The 23,842-nt window shown below is 44.0% G+C and overlaps 1 protein-coding gene across 1 annotated transcript in view; it reads right to left on the bottom strand.

Annotated features, from left to right (window-relative positions):
• Mapre1 (microtubule associated protein RP/EB family member 1) overlaps positions 1–23,842 on the bottom strand; it is a 41,132-nt gene that overhangs the window by 3,970 nt on the left and 13,320 nt on the right. The window contains exons 3-6 of the mRNA XM_045157485.1: positions 18,309–18,454; positions 14,325–14,532; positions 6,751–6,872; positions 2,281–2,433 (exon numbers count right to left, since the gene is read on the bottom strand). Of these exons, the coding sequence (XP_045013420.1) occupies positions 2,281–2,433; positions 6,751–6,872; positions 14,325–14,532; positions 18,309–18,454 (629 nt within the window). The remainder of the gene's footprint in view (positions 1–2,280; positions 2,434–6,750; positions 6,873–14,324; positions 14,533–18,308; positions 18,455–23,842) is intronic.

Raw genomic sequence — 23,842 nt, 5'->3', positions numbered from 1 at the left:
CTCCATCTTCATCATCTTTATTTCACCATCTAGCAGCAGAGTAGGCCTTGAGGATTTCTTGAACAAATTATTGGCTTTTCAATCATCTGTCTTAGTCCTCCAAAATTCACCAGGTATGTTTAAAAGACCTAATAACAAAGCCGGGCATGGCAGTGCATGCCTTTAATCCCAGCACTTGGGAGGCAGAGACAGGAGGATCTCCATGAGTTCAAGGCCACCCTGAGACTATACTGTGAATTCCAGGTCAGCCTGAGCTGGCTCGTGAGACCCTACCTTGGGGGGGGGGGGGACAAAAAGACCTAATAACAGACTTCCGGTTAAGATGGTGGCGTTGGAACCATGCCAAAGCAGCCTAGGGGAGAAAAAGCTTCCCCCCCCCAAAAAAAAGAACAGCAAAATGCACTCTTCTACTAAAAAGTGAGGTGTATAAGAAATTACCAACTGCAGCAGAGAAGTAGGAGATCCAGAGCGTTTAGAGCGCGCAGAAGCAGCTCCAGCAGCAGTGGCACCAGGTCTGTGTGGCCACAGTATATACTATGTATGTACTATGCTCACCAAACCGCCCAGTAAGCACTTCTCTTAATGTTCACACCCATATGTTAATGCTACTCTCACTTTTGGCTAGAGAATCTTCTCTTTTCAGATGGCAGTGACCTTGGGATGACTCAGAAGACACCATGGTGCTGGTAAGAAGTGACAGAGGAGCACTCAGCACTGCAATATCTCTATCACACCTTCCAAGGCTCAGGGTCTATTACAGAAGAGGTGACAGAAAGAATGTAAGAGCCAGAGGAAGGGTAGGACTCCTTACAACGTGCTCCTCCAGACACAAAATGGCCTGGATATCCATGACCTCACAGTGCCTGACACTACCTACACAAGACCATCATAATAGGAGGAAAAGATCACGATATCAAAATAAAAGAGGGACTGACTGAGAGGGTGAAGGGATATGATGGAGAGTGCTTTCAAAGGGGAAAGTGGGGGGAGGGACGTAATTACCATGGGATATTGTTTATAATTATGGAAGCTTCCAATTAAAAAAATATTTCAAAAAAGACCTAGGAACAGCTCCATTACTACCTTTTGTTTGTACAGTGCTATACATACTACAAATAGTTGGTTTCATTCCCTGCTTAGGCATGCAGCATTATAAATAAATTCAACTATTAAACAGCAGACACAGAGAGATAACAAATCCTAAATTAAAGAAAAACAGATCAGTTTTTCAGATCAGCTAAAATGTCATGATAACAAACAGATTTGGCTATGTGAAGAAGAAGAATCTAGTCAGGCATGGTGACACACACCTTGATCCCAGTACAGTACTTGGAAGGCAGAAGCAGGAGGATCACTGTGAATTCAAGGCCACCCTAAAATGTGAATTCCAGGATAGCCTGGGCTAGAGTGAGACCCTACCCAAAAAAAAAAAAAAAAAAAAAAAAAGAAGAAGAAGAAGAGAGAAAGAAAGAAAGAAGAAAAGAAGGATCCGGAGAAAGTCCCCAAGACAAACCAGCTCCTGGGAGGGAGACTGAGGGCAAAACATCAAGTGCATGCCTGGGATCCTGATAACACAGACAGCAACTAAAGCTGGAGAGTCCAAGCTGCAGGAATAGGAGATGAGCATTCTGTGGACAATCAGTGGCTACATCTTACAGAAGCTGAACAAGCCAGCACCTCCTGGCCTACTCCTTCTTCAAAGGCCCAGGGACCCCAAGGACCAAAGCTAAGCAAAGGTGTGTTGTGGCTGCCTTTGCAGGATCAGAGATGAAGTGAAACTCATCTGGAATATAAACACCCACACACAGGGTGTGCTGGAACCAGCTATATCGAACTTATTTTCTCTCAGGTGAAAAACTGCAAAGAAAATATCTTTATGGGGGGAGGGGGAGATGCTTGCTTGCAAAGCCTATTGGCCAGGGTTCAAATCCTAAATTATCCATGTAAGCAAAAGAAAGTAAGTGGCACAAGCCTGGTGTTTGCTTGCAGCAGTAAGACGCCATGGGGCACTCATACAAACACACACACACAAATTTTTAAATTAAGGCTAGAGGGATGGCTTAGCAGTTAAGGCGTTTGCCTGCAAAGCCAAAGGATCCAGGTTTGAGTCTTCAGGACCCATGTTAGCCAGATGCACAAGGAGGCACACATGTCTGGAGTTCATTTGCAGTGGCTGGAGGCCCTAACATGCCTATTCTCTTCCCACCCACCTTCTCTGTCAAATAAATAAATAAAAATAAAAATATATGTAAAAATAGAAAATATCATATGCACACATACATCTGTAGCATAAAGGATGTCTACAATCCTCTGTAATACAGGATCATTTTCCCCTTCATTCTCCTGGCAAATCAATTCAATGTTTCTAAGCTTTCCGAAGTAGAAATCTCTCTCTTTCTCCAAGTCTTCGACAGTAAGCTTCAATACTTTGACCTGCATAAGACATTAAAAATAATGATATTAGTGCACCAATGTCAAACTTCCAACCTAAAAAATCATCAATGAAATCTTTAATCAAAATGAAAGGTAAGATGAAATCCAGTCAGTTTAGTGTCAGTTTTCTTCTGCCCAGCTAAATCTACGTACTACTTCAGGGCAACCTTGACTATAAGCCACCCTCAGACAGGCTATAAACAAGACTCCACCATAAAGCATTCGTGAACTTCCCAGGAATTGAGAAAGGCCTAAAAAGAAAATGCTAAGGTTGCTTGAGACAAACACAGAAGAAGAATCCATAACCCAGCCTAATCAGGTGACTGGCAATCATAAATTGAGTTCCCAATGGGAGACTAGTTGGCCAATCAAATCCAAGACTGGCTGCCTGTAGAGGTCAAAGGAAAGTAGGGTTCAAATCCCCCACCAGTCCTATAAGATTCCCACACAGAGGCTGTTAAGAAATGAACATGGAGGCTGGAGAGATGGCTTAGTAGTTAAGGCTCTTGCCTGCAAAGCCAAAGGACCCAGGTTCAACTCCCAAGGACCCATGTAAGCCAGATGAACAAGGTAACACATGTATCTGGAATTTGTTGCAGCAGCTGGAGGCCCTGACACACCCATTCTCTATCTGCCTCTTTCTCTCCCCCCCCTCAAATAAATAAATAAAATAAAATAAATAAACACGGGCACAGTATAATGAGGCATACTCAGGAGGCTGAGGCAGGAGAACTGTGGGTTCTATGTCTGCATAGCCTATCAAAAGCAAGACCCTAACTCAAAATAAAATAAAACAAAAAACAAAAATTGAACTGTCTAGCTGGGCCTGGTGGAATATGCCTTTAATCCCAGCATTCAGCAGGCAGAGGTAGAAGGATCACTGTGAGTTCAAGGCCAACCTGAATGAGACTACATAGTGAATTCCAGGTCAGCCTGGCCTAGAGCAAGACCCTACCTTGGGGGTAAAAAAAAAAATCTCACTCAGGAGGCAGAGGTAGGAGGATCACCATGAGTTTGAAGCCACCTGAGACTACATAGTGAATTCCAGGTCAGTCTGAGCTAGAGTGAGACCCTACCTCAGATGGAAAAAAAAAAAAAAAAACCCTCCAGGATGACTTAATGTGGAGTCCTTGCATACTTCTCAAGAATGAGTAAGTACAAGATAATCTGTATCACAGAGATGCTGTGTTCTCTGGGCCTAATAAACTCACCTGACTCTACTCCCACATATGAAAGGCATTCAGGGAGGCCAAGCCAAGAATCAGCAACAGAATGGGATATGAACTCTGGCAACCCAGAGAGCTTAAAATCCTTCATACTAGCATTTCTCTAACGAATTTTATACATGCCCAAAGTCAATGCAATGGCTCATACCTGTAAACCCACCACTTGGAGAGCAGAGGCAGAAGGATTAGGAGTTCAAGGCCAGAGGCCAGCCTGAGCTATCTAAAGACAAACAAAAGAAAGCAGGCCAACTGATTCTAGCTTTCCAGGACCAAAGAAGAACCTGGTTAGCAGACCAGCAGCCTTTGCAAACTTAGCCTCCTGACTTCCCACATCCTTGAGAGGCACACACCATGTAGAGTTCCACCTCAACTACTGAAATACACGGCACTGGCCATCTAGATCAGCGTACCGTGCTTGCCCTAAGGGAAGGAAGTCTCCTCTCCTCCAACGAGACATGAAGGCCCATAAGAGAGTAGCTCGTGTATGAACAGCAGCTGCTACAGAACAGGAATCACTCAGGCACATGTGTTCAAGCACAGCCCCTTCCAGATACTGCACCCAGTTGCTCACAAGGCTTATGGTGGACTGTTTCTTTTCTGGCTCCTGGGCTGTGCTTCTCTCAGCATCTGAGGTTTTTGCCACCAGTAAGGTTTTGGCCTTCCCACCCTAGTGCTGCTGCCAAGGCGGGTAGGGATATAAATGGGCCCTTAGTCCACGTGGATGTTTCCATTCCTCACACTTTGGTTCTCAGACTATCCTGCCCTGCCATTCCCCTTTCTTTAGTCTGAGGACTTGCCCTTACCCTTCTTGATTAAACATAGTAATTCACAAAAAACATCCTTCTCAGTCTTATTTAGTAAAGCAGGCACAAGCTCATGTTTAGGGTTTACATTTGAACCCCAAAAAGTAAGTCCCATTTCACAACCACATCCTCTAAGACATGAGGCTCTCTTAAGCCAGGCGTGGTGGTGCATGTCTACAATCTCAGCAATCAGGAGGCTGAGGCAGGAGGATCACCTTGATAGAGGCCAGCTTCGGCTACAGTGAGTTCCAGGTCAGTCTGGGCTAGAGTGAGACCCTGCTTCAAAAAACAAAAATCAGCTGGGTGTGGTGGCACGTGCCTATAATCCCAGCATCAGAAAGCAGAAGTAGGATGATCACTGAGTTTAGGCCAGCCTGGGACTACATAATGAATTCCAAGTCAGCCTGAACTAGAACAAGACCATACCTTAAAAAAAAAAAAAAAAGACTTGTGGCTCTAACTTCACTAATCCTCATCTGGGACACAAGCTGGAGCCAAGCGAATCTCTCCAACTAGATCAAGAACCACTTCTCAGCACAAATTAGATCTTTGGTATTATCCCCAATGCTTAGCAGCAATTAGCTCAAAGTAAATAGTTACAACTTCCAATGGTGGGAACAAGCAAAGAATCTCTGCATACCTGAAACAAGCCACACAACCTTTTCCTCAAATTCCCATTCAGTAGTTACAGACTGACTTTGGCTATGATGCCAGATATACTTAAGTTCAAATCCTTAATCAAGTAGCATTCCCAAACCACACAAACCCTTGTCTATAGAACCTTACAAGATTGCCACAAAATTGAAATTAAAAGTACTTGGTGCCTGGTATAAGCAATTTAGAAAACATTAGGGGTAGGGTTTTCCATTTGTTATAAACACTCATGTGTTAATTCATACACAAGCCAAAACATTCTGGTTCATGTGAACCTTTTAAAGCATGGGGTGGACACCTGTCAGCACAACAGTCAGGACACAGAGACAGGAGAATCACAAGTTTGAGGCCAGACTAGCAGTACACAGGCCATCCAGGGTTTCATAGTAAAACTTTGTCTCAAAAAAACAAAAGCAGGACTGGAGCTGGGCGTGATGGCACACACCTTTAATCCCAGCACTTGGGAGGCAGAAAGGTAGGAGGACCGCCATGAGTTCAAGGCCACCCTGAGACTACATCATGAATTCCAGGTCAGCTTGAGCTAGAGTGAGACCCTACCTCAAAAACCAAAACAACAACAATAAAAAGCAGGGCTGGAGAGATGGCTTAGTGGGTAAGGCACTTGCCTGCAAAACCAAAGGACCCATGTTTGATTTCCCAGTACCCAGTAAGCCAGATGTACAACGTGGCCCATGTGTGCCCATTTTCTCTCCCCCTCTATCTGCCTTTATCTCTCTCTAATTAATTAATTTTTAAAAAGCAAAAGCAGCTGGGCTTTATCTCACGCCTTTAGTCCCAGCACGTGGGAGTTAGTTAGAGGTAGGAGGATCACTGTGAGTTTGAAGCCAGCCTAAGACTACACAGTAAATTCCAGGTCAGCCTGGGCTACAGCAAGACTCTACCTCAAAAAATAAACACAAACAAAAAAGCAAAAGCAAGTGTTAGCCCCTGCCCGGGTGAGGCACAAGTGCAGTACTGGCAGAGCTCTCTCACTTCTTCCACCACCTAACCCTAGCCCAAAGCCTGGACCTGGTTACACAGGACACTGTCTGCTCATGCAGAGCAGTCAACTCACCTGACACATGGTCTTGACATTCTCCTATCTTTCTAACTGTTTCCTGCACACAACCATGCCTCTGGTTTTACAAAGTCTCCTTTTTTCTCTGTACCTCAAAAACAGTGCCTAGAGGGTGACCAAGTCAAAATAATCACACAAAAGCAAGCAAACAAAAGAAGGACTGGTACAAAAAAGTTTAAAAGTCTACAATTTTTTCTAATCCAGATCCATGAGACCTGAAGGCATTAAATCCTGAAGATTCAAATCATTGAACTGAATAACAAACCCAGAAGAACAACACTTTCCCTACCAGTTCCAGTTCCACCCTCAATTCCAATCTCTGGCAAGCAGTTCTTTAGCGCTCACTCTCTGAACCCACAGAACCCTGAGGGCATTCCAGAAACACCCCAACCAAATTCACTAGCTGGTTTCCAGGTTTGAGCCAAGAAATATCTGACCTTTTCTTTCTCTACTCCACACGTATCACGAGGATCGTTCTGGCAGCAAGCAGCCCTCCTGCTCAATGCAGCAAGGACAACTCCAGCGTGACGGACACCCCAACGCAGGAGGCACCTACCTGCTGCACCAATTCAGCTGCTTCGTCATCCCCATTGCCCACACCAGGATTCTTTCGCACCATCCCTGGGCCAGGCTTAGGAGCTGCAGTAGTTCTCTGTGTTGAAATAGGTCTCTGCGGAGCTGAGAGAATTAAACATGTTAAGAAAAATTTCAACACCAGACAGAAGTCTGTAAGATGGTAAGGGAAGGCTGTGACCAACTGCTCTCCAGATGCACAGGAAGGAAACCAATGCTAGAGAGGACCAGCATACAGACAATACAACAACCCAGTATTTGCTCTCAGCAGTTCTGGTCCTAGCAGCAAAATTAAGTGCCAATTTGATCCAGGCTCTTTCATGCTGAAAGCAGTCCTCCAGTGAGAGCTTTACTCTGCTGCAGTGAACAGAACTATCAAACGAAAGAGGTACAGTCATTCTGATGCATACAAGGTGAATTACGCTCCAACCAAACCCACCAGCAGGGCAGCTTCATGAACTAAATTCTAATGGCAAACTGCATGCCAGGAGATCACAATCCCAGCTGCTGCTAGTGCCTTCTGTGTCTCATCTGGAAAGTTCCATCCCTCCAAACTTGTCACCCAAGTTCTTGGATTAGATGAGAGAAAATTCAAACGGGTAGTAGAGCCTGATCTTAATGCTATGGTGTCAAAGCCTCTACTCACCTTTTCAGAAGGACAAGAGTCAGGATAAAAAAGCATCGCAGAAGGCTTAGCTGTTAAGGCACTTGCTAGCAAAGCCTAAGGTTCAATTTCCCAGGATTCACATAAGCCAGATGCACAAGGCGGCGCCATGTGTCTGGAGTTTGTTTGCACTGACTAGAGGTCCCAGTGTGCCCATTCTCTCTCCCAAGTAAATTTTTAAAAAATAAGTATCAAACCAGATGTGGTGGCACATACCTTTAATCCCAGCACTTGGGAGGCAGAGGTAGGAGTATCGCTATGATGCCAAGGCCACGCTGAGACTCCATAGTGAATTCCAGGTCAGCCTGGGCTAGAGTGAGACCCTACCTCAAGAAACCAAAAAGGAAGCATCGCAGTTGGGCATGGTGACTCATGCTTTTAATCACAGCACTTGTGAAGCTGAGGTAGGAGGATTGCTAAGAGTTCAAAGCCAATTTGAAACTGCATAATAAATTCCAGGTCCTATAGCAAGACCCTACCTCAAAAAAAACAAAATAATAATAATAATAATACATTTTTTTTTAAAAAAAGCATCTCAATAACTAGGATTTATAGACTTCTTACAGTATTTATAAAACACATGAAGTAGTATCAGAGTCAATTATCTACAAGTTAACATAATCAAGAATTTTGGACACTGAGAAATCAAGCTGCTACTGAGCTAGAAGTCTCCTTCCTGCTGGCTAGCTATCACAGTGTTGGAAAGTGCTCTGCAGCCGGCTGGGGGAGAAAAACCATCAACAGTCTTCAACCAGCAACGACCCCTATGGACCAAACAACCATCCTGCTAGGCAAGAGGGGCCCATCAGTACGATAGTGACATGAGTGTTAGGAGGTAACCAACTGCTCTCTGGATAGATCTGCAGCCTAAGAGGGAATTCAAGACTGGTACTGAAAACCTAGTCAAAAGCCTAATGGCCTGGAAGGTCATATGCCATGGGGGGGGGGCTACTATTTCACAAAATGGATAGGTTGCACCCATCAAACTGCCCTCTAAATATTATACATATGCTCATATAGTAGTGCTGCTCTCAATTCTCTTCAGAAAAGCTTCTTTCCACGGCCAGCAGGGACTACTGGGGAGACTCCAAATTCATCAAAATGCCGAGAAGGCACAGTTAAATGTTTGGCACTAAAGAAGATATCTCTATTGTGCCCACAAGGCCCAGGAACACTGGAAAAGGCAGCAACAGGAATGTAAAAGCCAAAGAATGAAGAAGAGTGGCCATTGCATTCATGGCCTCCCAGCAGCTGTAATAACCTGCACAGTACTGGGCCCATCAAAATGGCATCATGGGTAATAAAGGCAGGTAAAAATTAAAAACAGAAAGACATCGCAACAAAAGAGAAACTGGTTGGAGAGAGGAAAGGGTACGTGGAAAGGGGGGACAAGAGTGATGCGAGGGTTTAGAATCATAATATATTATGCACATATATAAAACTGTCACTAAAATGCTTATTAAACCCACTGTGGTGGTGTATGGCTTTAATCTCAGCACTCAGGAGGCTGAGATAGGAGGACTGCAGTGAGTTCAAGGCAAGCTTGGGCTACAAAGGGAGTTCCACCAAGTTAGCCTGAACTAGATTGAAATTCTGCTTCAAAAAATTAAATAGAAAAATTAGCAGGTTGTAGTGGCACACACCAGCACTTGGGAGTCCGAGGCAGAAGGATTGCTATGAGTTCAAGGCCAGCCTAAGACTAATTCCAGGTCAGTAAAAACCTACCTTGAAATAGACAAAAAATAAAAGTTACTGTACAGGCGTGTTGCATATGCTTTTAATGCCAGCACTCAGGAGACATAGATAGGAGGATTGCTATGAGTTTGAAGCCAGTCTGGGCTAAGGGGAGATAGTACCTCAAAAAAAAAAAAAAAAAAAAAAAAAAGGAGCCGGGCGTGATGGAGCACGCCTTTAATCCCAGCACTCGGGAGACAGAGGTAGGAGGATCGCCGAGAGTTCGAGGCCACCCTGAGACTACATAGTGAATTCCAGGTCAGCCTGAGCCAGAGTGAGACCCTACCTCGAAAAACCAAAAAAAAAAAAAAAAAAAAATAGGGGAGGGCTGAAGAGATAGCTTAGTGGTTAAGGAATTTGCCTGATAAGTCTAAGGACGCAAGTTCGATTCCCCAATACCTACATAAACCAGATGCACAAGGGGATGCATGCTCCTGGAGTTCATTTGCAGTGGCCAGAGGCCTTAGCATACCCATTCTATTTCTCTCTCAAATAAAGAAAAAAAACAAAAGAAAATGGGGGAGGGGGGGATAGGGTGGAGTGATGGCTAAGCAGTTAAGACATTTGCCTTTGAAGCTGAAGGACCCAGGTTCAATTCCCCAGTACCCATGTAAGCCAGATGCACAAGGTGGTACATGCATCCGTAGTTACTTTGCAGTGGCTAGAGGCTTTGGTGCCCCATTAATATTCTCTCTCTCTAATAAATGAATAAAATGTGTTAAAAAGAAAGAATAGGGGGCTTGAGAGCTAACTTCATGGTTAAAGTGTTTGCCTGGAAAGTTAGCAGACCAAAGTTTAATTCTCCAGCCAGATGCACAAAGTAATGCACGAGCCTGGAGTTCATATGCAGTGGTTAGAGGCCCTGATGTAACCATTCTTTCTTTGTCAAATAAATAAACAAATGAAAGAATGGGGGAGGCTGGGTGGTAGCATGCACCTTTAATCCCAATACTCAGAAGACAGAGGTAGGAAGATCGCTGTGAGTTCAAGGCCAGCCTGAAACCACATACTGAATTCCATGTCAGCCTGGGCTAGAGATCCTACCTTGAAAAAACAACCCCCCCCAAAAAAAATAATAATAAAATGCTGAGACTTTCCCACAAAAAAAGTTCATTTCAAAATATTTTTTTTTTAATTTTTTTTGGTTTATTTTTATTTATTTGAAAGTGACAGAGAGAGAGAGAAAGAGAGAGAGAGAGAGAATGGGCGCGCCAGGGCCTCCAGCCACTGCCAACGAACTCCAGACGCGTGCGCCCCCTTGTGCATCTGGCTAACGTGGGTCCTGGGGAATCGAGCCCCGAACCGGGGTCCTCAGGCTTCACAGGCGAGCGCTTCACCGCTAGGCCATCTCTCCAGCCCCAAAATATTTATTTATTTATTTATTTAAGAAAGAGACAGATAAAGAGAGAATGGGCATGCTACGGCCTCTAGTCATTTCCAACCAACTCCAGACATATGCACCACCTTGTGCATCTGGCTTTAAGTGGGCACTGGGGAACTGAACCTGGGTTCTTAGCCTTTGCACGCAAGCATCTTAACAACTGAGGCATTGCTCCAGTCCATTAAAAAGTTTATTTTAAACAAGTGAAAAGTATGACATGAATTTTTATCAATAAAGGTGTTTGAAAAAAAACTCTCCCACTAGCTGGGCACAGTGCTCACATCTAAAAGCAACATTCAGGAGACTAAGGTAGGACTACTGCAAATTCAGTCATCTGGTCTACAAAAAAAGTTCCCAGCCAGCCTAAGCTGTTACCACAAGAACCCTGTCTTAAAATTTAAAAAGTGAAAATGGGGACTGGAGGGATAGCTTGGTGGTTAAGGCATTTGCCTGCAAAGCCAAAGGACCCAGGTTCAATTCCCCAGGACCCACATGAGCCAGATACAAAAGGTGTACACATGTCTGGAGTTCATCAGTGGCTAGAGGCCCTGGCATGCCCATTCTCTCTCAAATAAATAAAAATAAATATAAATATATTTTCAATGGGAGAGAGAGAAATCACCAGTGAAGATACTCAACAGTGGACACTGCAAGCCTTATATTTAACCAGCCAGGCCAAATAAGCCAACAGGTGCAATAATGGCACATCTGTCATGGGGAAACCAACCACCATCTAAGTTGACTGAGGGCCCACTCTATGGGAGGGAATACGTCCCTGATAGTGAAAACCTGCAACAGGGATAGTCATGAGCCCTAGGCGTTTAACATCTGCTGCCATCTGACTTAAGTGTATATACTGTGCTCACCAAACTGTCCAGTAAGCACTTCTCTTGATGTTCATATCCACATATTAATGGTACTCTCACTTTTGGTTAGAGAACCTTCTCTTTTCAGATGGCAGTGACCGTGAGATGACTCAGAAAGCACTATGGTACTGAGAAGAAGTGACAGAGGAGTGCTCACCACTGAAATATCTCAATCACAACTTCCATGGCCCAGGGTCCATTGTGGAAGAGATGGCTGAAAGAATGTAAGATCCAAAGGAAGGGTAGGGGTCCTTACAACGTGCTCCTCCAGACACAAAATGGCCTGGACATCCATGACCTCAGAGTGCCTGACACTACCTACACAAGACCATCAAAATAGGAAAAAAAGATCATGACATCAAAATAAGAGAGGCTAATTGAGAGGGAGAAGGGATATCATGGAGGGTGGAGTTTCAAAGGGGAAAGTGGGGGAAGGGAATTACCATGGGATAATGTTTACAATTATGGTCATTTTCAGTTAAAAGATTAAAAAAAAAAAAGAAGAAGGCTGGAGAGATGGCTTAGCAGTTAAGGCGCTTGTTTGCAAAACCAAAGGACCCAGGTTCAATTCCCCAGGACCCACATAAGCCAGGTGCACAAGGGGGCACATGCATCTGGAGTTCATCTGCAGTGGCTGGAGGCCCTAGCACACCCATTCTCTCTCCCCTTCCCCCTGCCTCCCTCTCAAATAAATAAAAATAAATTATTTTTTTTTAAAAATTTTAAAATGGGGCTGGAGTTGGCTTAGTGGTTAAGATGCTTGCCTGCAAACCCAGGTTCAATTCCCCAGTACACACATAAGGGAGATGCACAAGGTGGCACATGCACTTGAAGTTTGTTTGCATGGCTAGAAGCCCTGGTGCTACCATTCTCTGTATCTACCTGCCCCACCCTTTCTCTCTCTCTCAAATAAATAAATATAATTAAAAAATAAAAACAGGAGCTAGGGAGATGGCTTAGCGGTTAAGGTGTTTGCCTGTGTAGCCTAAGGACCCAGGTTCAATTCTGCAGGACCCACGTTAGCCAGACGCACAAGGGGGCGCATGTGTCTGGAGTTCGTGTGCAGTGGCTGGAAGCCCTGGCATGCCCATTCTCTCTCTCTCTGCCTTTTTCTCTCTCTCATGAAAATACATAAATAAAGTATTTTTAAAAAATTATAATAAAGCCGGGCATGGTGGCGCACGCCTTTAATCCCAGCACTCGGGAGGCAGAGGTAGGAGGATTGCCATGAGTTCAAGGCCACCCTGAGATGACAGAGTTAATTCCTGGTCAGCCTGGACCAGAGTGAGACCCTACCTCAAAAAACCAAAAAAAAAATAAAATAAATAAATAAATAAAATAAAAACAGGACGGGTGTGGTGGCGCATGCCTTTAATCCCAGCACTCAGGGGGTAGGAGGATCACCATGAGTTCAAGGCCACCCTGAGACTACACAGTGAATTCCAGGTCAGCCTGGACTACAGCAAGATTCCACCTCAAAAAACCAAAAGAATAAATAAATAAATAAAAACAGTAAAGCCGGGAGTGGTGGTGCACGTCTTTAATCACAGTACTTTAATATCAGGCAGAGGTAGGAGAATCACTGTGAGTTCAAGGCCACCCTGAAAGTACAATGAATTATATAGATCAGCCTGGGCTACAGCGAGACCCTACCTTGAAGAGCCAAATCAAAACAAAACAAAACAGAAAGAAAAGCAGTAATCCACACACCTTCTCTACCACCAGATGTGTCTGCCTCTCTCATGGTACTACGTGATCTCAGTTAATATACCCTTGCCATCTTCTAGAAAAGGAGGAATGTCATCCAGCTACATAGCCCAATGCTCACATAGATACTCCATGAACATACTACTGAACATAAACCCTGGAAAACCTGACAGCCAAAAGCTTCTGAGGACACACTAAAAACTGCCTCTAAGATATGAATACTGGGTTCAAATGCCCAGTACCCATATGAAGCCAGTCACAAACAAAATGGTGCACGCCTTTAATCCCAGAACTTAGGAGGCAGAGGTAGGTAGTCACTGTGAGTTTGAGGCCAACCTGAGACTCCATAGTGAATTCCAGGTCAGCCTGGATTAGAATGAAACACTGCTTTGAAAAAAAAAAATGAGTCTGGAGTTTATTTATAGCAGCAAGCACACCTTTAATCTCAGCACTGAGAAGGCAGAGGTAGGAGGTCACTGTGTGTTTGAGGCCTATCTGGTCTACAGAGTGAGTTCCAAGTCACCCTGGGCTAGAGTGACAGCCTACCTTGAAAAACAACTGCCTCCTACTCTCTGCTGGCAGGAGAGCTAGCCAGAGCCACACTCCAGCTAAAGCTCAGGGAGGGAAAGGAAGTCCTGAGCAAGCAGAAAGCTAGTCTATTGGCAGACAGCACGACAGACACAGCCTAGAACAAGAGTGGGGGCCCGGAATTCAGGTCTTCTTGTAACTGACCTTCTCAGACTTCTATGCAATGCCCTTGTTTCCCACATGACCAAAGCTCTTGTGTGAGGTAGCCTGAGGGCCTCCTATTCCACATATCTATAGAACTTTGGAAAAACAGCATACACTAACTCATTCAGGTCTCCGGGGCCAGTACTAACCTTCCGATTTCATAGAGGCAGATGATGGATTCTGGGGACAGGGATGACAGGGTTCACAGAGCTACAAAGAACAAACAGACGGCTGCATGCCATAGATCTTGCTCCTGAAGGTCCCCAAGCCTATACAGCTATTCAAAAGTTCTGATTCAGGGCTGTGGTGTAGCTCAGTATATAGCACTTGCCTAGGATGCCCAAGGTCCTAGGTTCAAACCTATGTACCACCAAAAGTAAGAATAAAAGAAAACCCTGGTTCAGTGGGGGCTGAATGGCATTACTGGACTACTGGAAATGAGGTGTTTTTTTTTGGGGGGGGGGGAGGGTTACCTGTGCTGCCAGAGCCGAGAGGTTTCTTCGGTTTGTTCAGAGCTGGAGCAACAAGGGAAGGAGCCACTGCTGTCTCTTGACCTTGTCTGGCAGCTACAGGATCATAATCTTTTCCATCATAGTTTGCATCAAAAAACTTCTTGAACCACTGAACAAATTCAAAATTGTCCTGAAACTTTCCTTTAACTAATTTATCCACAGGAATTATCTGCAGGAAAAAAAAAAAAAAATCAAGAGCAAAGCAGAGGTTTGTAGCAAGCATCAAACTTGTCAACCTACCAAAATAGTATAAAGTACTAAGCCTCTAAATTTACAGAACAAGTTTAACTAAGATTGCTTTCAATAGAGTACCAATCCCTATTCCCCTCAAATTTAAGAAAAGCAATCTGAAATGTAAAAGCAACAAGGGCTGGGAGATACAGCTCAGTGGTCAAGAGACGGGGCTTGCTGAATTGGCACAAGGCCATGGGTTAGATCTTAGCTAAGGGAGGAAAGGAAAGAAACACCTATCACAAAAGTCACAAATGCACCTTCAAACACATTCTACAAGGTTTTAGAGAGAGAAATTCCCTGGCCTGGTGCAGTGCACATTTGTATGAGCACTTGTATAAGCTGAAGCAAGAAGATACCAAACTTGAAGTCAGCCTAGATACACAATAAAACCGATCTCAAATAAAGGAGAGAGAACACGGGAGGGAAGGAGGGATAAACAGAAAGAGCCGGGCGTGGTGGCACACACCTTTAATCCCAGTGCTCAAGAGGCAGAGGGACAAAGATCACTGTGAATTGGAGGCCACTCTGAGACTACATAATGAAGCCCATGTCAACCTGGGCTACAGCGACACTCTACCTAAAAAGACCATGAAAGACTTTGAATAATGGAATACCCAGAAGCCACAGGTTGTTACTAGAAAAATTTCAGTGCTTAGGGATGGGATGGATACCTTCCAGTGAGTTGTTAGCCAGGAAAATCCTTGTTGCCCACAAAACATTATAGGCTACTGCCAAGGCTCTTGGTTTCCCACCAGAAATAGATGGTAAGACCCTACTGCTGAAGACTCCACATGCCTGGGCTATAAGGTCACTGAGAAATCAACCTGGAACTGAGCTTAAACCTTCCTTGGTGTAGACGAGCTGACAGAAAGCTGGAAAAAGCTGCACATCAACAAAAGCCATCAGCAGTGAAAACAGTGGACACTGCAAACCTCAAGTTTGGCTAACCAAGCTAAAAGACCAAGCAAGTGCTATAGTGGCATGTCTGATATGGGGGAAACCAACTGCTCTCTAATTGGACTGGAGGCCTGCTCTATGGGAGGGAATACATGCCTGGTACTGAAAACCTAATACAAAGCCTATGGTGGGAGAGGTCACGAGCCCTAGTGGTGTAACACCTGCTCTTGTATAAGTGAATGCGTATATATTATGTCTACCAAACTGCCCTGTAAGCACTTCACTTAATGTGTTCATACCCATATATTAACGCTATCCTCACCTTTTTGGTTTTTTGTTTTGTTTTGTTTTTGAGGTAGGGTCTCACTCTAGCCCAGGCTGACCTGGATGATCTCAGGGTAGCCTCAAACTCACAGTGGTCCACCTACCTCTGTCTCTGAGTGCTGGGATTAAAGGCATGTGCCACCACGCCTGACTTTACTATCCTCACTTTTGGTTACAGAAGCTTCTCTTTTCAGATGGTTGTGACCACAGGGATGACCCAAAAGGCACCATAGTGCTAAAAGTGACGGAGGAGTGTTCAACACAGAAACATCTCTATCACACCCTCCAAGGCTCAGGGTACAATGCCAAAGAGGTGACGCAAAGAATGTAAGAGCCAAAGGAAAGGTAGGATTGCTTATAATGCAACCGTCCAGAAACTGGCCTTGATATCCATGACCTTGCAGTGCCTAGTATTACCTTCTCATAATAGGAGGAAAAGATGATGACATCAAAGTAAAAGAGAGACTAACAGACAGAGGGAGGGGATATGATGGAAAGTGGATTTTAGAAGGGGAAAGTGAGGGAATTATGGTTTATTGTTTGTAAATATGGAAGTTGTCAATAAAAAAAACAAGAAAAAATTTTTAAAACCAAGAGAAACCAAATCTAACTTGAAAACAGATCAAAGTACAGAATCAAGTCAGTACAGTTTACACAAGTCCAGAGTTTGAGAGACGGCAGACCGCTAGAGATTAACTAAAATTTAGTCACATGTTGACTACTTCACTTACTAAAATTCATAGACAAGAAAGACAGAGAGGGGAGCAGAGGTAGGAATATGTTAACTAGAGCAAAGAAGGACATAAACAAGGAAGAACAGTTGGAGGGGCTTGAGATCATGGTTTATGGTCTATATAACCTGGACGGTGTCTATAAAAAATTTTAAAAGGGCTTAGATGGCCCAGGAGTTATAGGCACTTGCTTGCAAAGCCTACAACCCTGGGTTCAAATCTCCAGTACACATATAAAGCCAGACACAAAGTGACACATGAGTTTGGAGTTCATTCACAGCAGCAAGTGGCCCTGGCTTGTCTGTATTCTCTCATTCTCTAATATTTTTTTTTTTAATTTCTAAACATTTTATTATTTTTTTTTAATTTTTTGTTCATTTTTTTAATTTATTTAATTGAGAGTGACAGACACAGAGAGAAAGGCAGAGAGAGAGAGAGAGAGAATGGGCATGGCGACAGGGCCTCCAGCCACTGCAAATGAACTCCAGACGCGTGCGCCCCCTTGTGCTTCTGGCTAACGTGGGTCCTGGGGAATCGAGCCTCAAACCAGGGTCCTCAGGCTTCATAAGCAAGCGCTTAACTGCTAAGCCATCTCTCCAGGCCTCTAAACATTTTTTAGAAGTACATAGAGAAAAGACAATTTCAAAGTCATAGTCTACCACCCACATCTTTTTTTGGTTTGATTTTGTTTTTTGAGGTAGAGTCTTGCTCTAGCTACTGGGTTGTTAGGCTCTATGGGCAAGTGCCTTAACTGTTGAGCCACTTCTCCAGCCTACCATCCATATCTTTAGCACCAATCCTGAGTTAGGAATAATTAAGCAGCCACTGAGGTGATGCACACCAGAAGAATTTTGCTGAAGAGACAGAGGCAAGAAGATCAGGAGTTTGAGGCAAGTCCTGGCTACACACTTTCCTACTCACTTTTTCACCCATACAAACAACATAACACACCACCCAAATACTATCATATGCAAAAAAAAAAAAAAAAAAAAAAAAGAATAAGCCCAGTGGCTCCCAACTGTGTCCCCAATACTCAGGAGGCTTAAGAGGATTACCACAAGTTCAAAGACAGCCTGGGCTACACAGTGACTTCAACCTCTGCCTGAGCAACATTGTAAAATTATTTCAAAAATAAAAACAAAATTAATGGGCTGGAGAAATGGCTTAGCGGTTAAGGAATTTGCCTGGGAAGCCAAAGGACCCAGGTTTGATTCCCCAGGACCCATGTAAGCCAGATGCACAAGGTGGCACATGCATGTGGAGTTTGTTTACAGTGGCTGAAGGCCCTGACACGGCCATTCTCTCCATCTGCCTCTTTCTCTCTAATACATAAAATAAATAAATTTTTAAAAAAATTAATAAATCTAGCACAAGGGGGCACATGTGCCTGGACTTTGTATGCAGTGGCTAGAGGGCCTGGCATGCCCATTCTCTCTTTCTGTCTCTTTCTCTATCATAAATAAATATAGGTTTAAAAAATTAATAAATCTGGGGCTGGAGAAATGGCTTAGCAGTTAAGCACTTGCCTGTGAAGCCTAAGGACTCCGGTTCAAGGCTCGATTCCCCAGGACCCACGTTAGCCAGATGCACAAGGGGGCGCATGCATCTAGAGTTCCTTTGCAGTGGCTGGAGGCCCTGGCGTGCCCATTCTCTCTCTCTATCTGCCTCTTTCTCTCTCTGTCACTTTCAAATAAATAAATAAAATAATTTAAAAAAGAAAAAATTAATAAATCTAAATGAAGGAAGAAAGTTTACTTACTTTGTCAACACCCATCCTCTTGAAACCTGCTTGTAGTATTTTAAAGTTCTGGATATATTCATGTTCTAACTTGGCTTGGAACTTCACTTTCTTCAAGGCAATGGAGCCAGGGAACAGCATGTCCATAAACTGACAATATGCAGCTCCTGAATAAACAGTAACACAACACAAAAACAGTAAACTTTATGGCCGGGCATGGTGGTGCACGCCTTTAATCCCAGCACTCAGGAGGCAGAGGTAGGAGGATTGCCATGAGTCTGAGGCCACCCTGAGCCTACATAGTGAATTCCAGGTCAGCCTGAGCCAGAGTGAGAACCTACCTCAAAAAACCAACAACAACAAAAATATAGTAAACTTTAGGCCACTGAATATTACTATTAAAAAAGCACAGTGGATTGTAATGGGGAGGTGATGTGATGGAGAATGGAATTTCAAAGGGGAAAGTGTGGGGGTGGGGAGGGAGGGAACTACCATGGGATATTTTTTTATAATCATGGAAAATGTTAATAAAAATTTAAAAAAAAGGGCTGGAGAGATGGCTTAGCGGTTAAGCGCTTGCCTGTGAAGCCTAAGGACCCTGGTTCGAGGCTCGGTTCCCCAGGTCCCACGTTAGCCAGATGCACAAGGGGGCGCACGCGTCTGGAGTTCGTTTGCAGAGGCTGGAAGCCCTGGCGCGCCCATTCTCTCTCTCTCCCTCTATCTGTCTGTCTCTCTGTGTCTGTCGCTCTCAAATAAATAAATAAATAATTTTAAAAAAATTAAAAAAAAAAAAAAAGCACGGTGGCCAGGCGTGGAAGTGCACGCCTTTAACCCCAGCATTTGGGAAGCAGAGATAGGAGGATGGCTGTGAGTTCAAGATTACCCTGAGAATGCATAGTGAATTCCAGGTTAGCCTGGGCTAGAGGGAGACCCTACCTTGAAAAACAAACAAACAAACAAACAAAAGCATGGTGTTCCATATCTACTAAACCCCACCCCCATTTTTTTCTCTTTTTTTTTTTTCCAAGGTAGGGTCTTTGCTCTAACCCAGGTTGACATGGAATTCACTATATAGTCTCAGGGTGGCCTCAAATGCACAGCGATCCTCCTACCTCAGCCTCACAAGTGCTGGGACTAAAGGTGTGTACCACCACACCTAGCTACTTAACCCTTTTTTATTTGAGACAAGTCTCATGTAGCTCAGGCTAGTTTTGAGCTCAAACTGATTATATCGTCAAGAATGACGACCTTCTGATGCTCCAGCTTCTATTTCAGAGGCTGGTATTACAAGCATGTGACATCACACCCAGTTTTATGTAGTGCTTGGGAATGAAACCAGGGCTCCATGCATACTAGCCAAATACTTTACCAAATGAGCTACATTCTCAGCCCCCAGAGAGATATTAAAAGTTGTAACATGGGAGCTGGACAGATGGCTCAGCACCTGCCTACAAAGCCTAAGGACATGGATTCAATTCCCTAGTACCCACATAAAGCCAAATGTACAAGGTGCCACATGCATCTGGAATGTGTTTGCAGTGGCTAGAGGCCCTGGCATGCCTGTTCATTCTCTAACTGCCTCTCTGTCAAATAAATATTTTTTTTTAAATTCTATTAAAATTTATTTGAAATCATCATGACAATAAAATGACCACCAAAAATAAAAGTGCATGCCTAGAACAATAAAAGGGCAACATTTTCCAATTTTTCACAAGGACAGATTCCTCCGTACAAGGATACAGGGGATTTCAAAAATCCACTTTCTGCTGGATGTGGTGGTACACGCCTTTAATCCCAGCACTTGGAAGGCAGAGGTAGGAAGAATCTAGCCTGAGACTACACTGTGAATTCCAGGTCAGCCTAGACTAGAGTGAGACCCTACCTCCAAAAATAGAAAGAAAAGAATCCACTTTCTGTACTGGGAGTTGTTTTTTTTTTTTTTTTTTTTTTTTTGAGTTTTTTTTGGGGTTTGTTTTTTTTTTTTGGTTTTTCAAGGTAGGGTCTCACTCTGATCAAGGCTGACCTGGAATTAACTCCGTCATCTCAGGGTAGCCTTGAACTCATGGCGATCCTCCTACCTCTGCCTCCAGAGTGCTGGGATTAAAGGCATGCGCCACCACGCCTGGCTTGTACTAGTTCTTTAAAAAAAAAAAAAAAAAGGCATTTGTCTGCAAAGCCAAAGGATCTCAGTTCAACTCTCCAGTACCCACGTAAGCCAGATGCACAAGGGGGCACATGCATCTGGAGTTCGCTTGCAGTTGCTAGAGGCCCTGGAATGCCCACTCTCTCTCTCTCTCAAATAAATAATAAATAAATAAAATATATTGTTTTAAAAATACCAGGCATGGGAGCCAGGAGTGGTGGCGCACGCCTTTAATCCCAGCAGTCGGGAAGCACAGATAGGAGGATTGCTGTGAGTTCAAGGCCACCCTGAGACTTTGTAGTGAATTACAGGTCAGCCTGGTCTAGAATGAGACCCTACCTCAAAAAAATAAAAAAACAAACCGGGCGTGGTGGCGCACGCCTTTAATCCCAGCACTCGGGAGACAGAGGTGGGAGGATTACCGTGAGTTCGAGGCCACCCTGAGACTCCATAGTGAATTCCAGGTCAGTTGGGCTACAGTGAGACCCTACCTCGAAAAACAAACAAACAAAAAAAAAAAAAAAAAACAGGCATGGTGGTGCATGCTTGTAATCCTAGCACCGGGCAGGAAGAGACAAGCAGATCCTGGAACTTGCTGGTTACTCTAGGAGTCAGTGAGCTCCAGGTTCAGTGAGAAACCATCTCAAAATATAAGGTAGGGCTGGGGAGACAGCCTAGTCGTTAAAGCGCTTGCCTGCAAAACCAAAGGATCCACGTAAGCCAAATACACAAGGTGGCACATGCATCTGGAGTCTGCTTGCACTGGCTAGAGGCCCATTCTTTCTCTGTTTCTCTCTCTGTCTCATAAACTATACATATACACACACACACATACGAGAACTATAGAAGACACCTGAAATCAACCTCTGGCCACCACACTCATGGACAAGTACCAACACACAAGCAAAAATACACAGAAGCAGGGCATGGTGGTGTACACCCAGCGTTTGGGGGACTGAAGGAGGAGCACCTTGAATTTGAGGCCAGCCTGAACTACACAGTAAGTTCTGGGTCAGCCTAAACTAGAGAGCCTGCGCCAAAAAAAAAAAAAAAAAAAAAGTACACAGAGCCGGGTGTGGTGGCACACGCCTTTAATCCCAGCAGAGGTAGGACGACTGCTGTAAATTCGAAGCCACCCTGAGACTCCATAGTGAATTCCAGGTCAGCCAGGGCTAGAGTGAGACCCTACCTCAAAAAATCAAAAGAAAAAAAAATAAGTACATATAGCATTAGGCTAATAAATATGGGGGCAACCCAATTAAAATAAATAAAAAGTGACTATCCCAAGGCATGTGACTATAGTCCCTCAGAAGGGTTAATCAAGTTCAAGACCAGGCTAAGCAACACAGCAAGACCTCCTCTTAGAATAAACAAACTGAATACCTAGCTAAGGACAAGGACAAATGAGAAAGTACCAACAGGAAGCACACTAGCTCCCACAAGGAAGAATATTACTCAGGTACACAGCTTAGCATCCAATTATCCACCTCGCTCTGTTGCTACTACAGTCTGTGGAGGTCACAGACTACTTTCAGGTTGCTCTTCCTTCACCTGCCCACCTCTGAGGCAGGCTTTTCTCTGGTTCTCCTGCTGAGCTTCTTTGCTGTGCCCTCAGCACGAGTCTGCAGGAATTCTCCTGTCTACCTCTCATCTCAGGGTCAGTGTGCTGAAATTTCAGACGCCCACCAGCCATGGCTTCTGGCTTTTACACAGAGCCTGAAGACTGGAATTTAGGTACTCTGGCTTAGAAGCCCTTTGTTTTTAACTCTTGTTATTTATTATGTATCTGTATGTGTGTATGTGCACAAGCATACCAGGGTTTCTTGCCACTACAAATGCCAGATGCATGTGCCACTTATTTTGTATCTGGCTTTAAGAAAGTGCTGGGGAACGGAACCCAGGCTAAACAGGCTTTGCAAGCAAGCACCTTTAATAACTGAGCCATCTCCTCAGCCCAGCTTTTATTTTGAGATAGTCTTGCTAAGTTACCCAAATAAGCCATAAAATCAAGCAACAGCTGAGACAGGCCTTTAGTTTATGATCGTCCTGCCTCAGCTTTCCAAGTTGCTGGGATATCAGGCCTGCACTACCAAGCCCAACCTTCCTGAGAAAATTTTACGCAAACATTAAAAAAAAAACAACAACTTTCTGTTTAGAGTAAAAATTCAGGATCTAACAGTGAAATAAAAATCAAGGGGCTGGGAAGACGAGTCTGTGAGTAAACACTTGCCATGTAAATGTGAGGGCTGGAGTGCAGATTCCAGCACTCAAGGAAAATCCGGGTGGGCATGGCAACCCGTGTGTAATCCCAGCTGTGGGAGGCAGGGACAGGGCATCCCTGTTCTAATCAAACCACTGAGGTCTAGATTCAAATGAGAGAGACTGCTACAGTAAATACATGGAGAGCAACTGAAAAAAACATCTGAAGTCAACCTCTGGCTGGCCAACCTACACACACACACACACACACACACACACACACACACACGAGCCTACATACGCAAATTTACATACACACATGCACTTCACACACACATAAATCTGCAAAAATGGGAAACAGATACAAAAACATACACCTTGCATGCATAAAAATAAGGATTTTTTTTATAGGAAGGAAACATTAAAAGCTTTGGCCAGTACTGTGTAGATTAAAAATGGTCAGTAAAAGCTGGGCATGGTGGTGTATGCCTTTAATCCCAGTACTCAGAAGGCAGAGGTAGGAGGATTGCTGTGAGTTCAAGGCTACCATGAAACTACAGTGAATACCAGGTCAGCCTTGGCTAGAGTGAAACCTCACCTCAAAACAAAAAGGTCAGTAAAGTCCATGCAGTGTTTTTTTTTAATTTTAGAGAGCGAGAGAATTGGCGTGCAAGGGCCTCAGCCACTGAAATTGAACGCCAGATGCTTGCACCACCTAGTGGACATGTGTGACCTCGTGCTTGCCTCACCTTTGTACATCTGGCTTACATGGGATCTGGAGAGTCAAACATGGGTTCTTAGGCTTTGCAGGCAAGTACCTTAACCACTAAGTAATTTCTCCAGCCCATAAGGTAGTATTTTTTAAATATTTTATTTATTTATTTGAGAAAGAGATAGAGAAAGAGAATGGGCACGCCAGGACCTCCAGTCACTACAAATGAACTCCAGATGCATGTGCCCCCTTGTGCATCTGGTTTATGTGGGTCTTAGAGAATCGAACCAGGATATTTGGCTTTGCAGGCAAATGCCTTAACCGCTAAGCCATCTCTCTAGCCCAAGGTTGTGGTATTTTTTAAATTATGTATTACAAACAGTATTGCTTTTTACAATCAGAAAACAAGAACAGGAAATTTTTTGTAGGTGAATTGTGTGGTATGTGGTGTACGCAGAGGCCAGAGAATGTCAGGTACCCTCCGCTCCACTGCTCATCTGT

This window comes from Jaculus jaculus, chromosome 8 (genome assembly GCF_020740685.1).
Source record: "Jaculus jaculus isolate mJacJac1 chromosome 8, mJacJac1.mat.Y.cur, whole genome shotgun sequence".
Lineage (NCBI taxonomy): Eukaryota > Metazoa > Chordata > Mammalia > Rodentia > Dipodidae > Jaculus > Jaculus jaculus.
The sequence above is the reverse complement of the archived record's forward strand: the minus strand, read 5'-3'. Positions and strand labels throughout refer to the sequence as shown.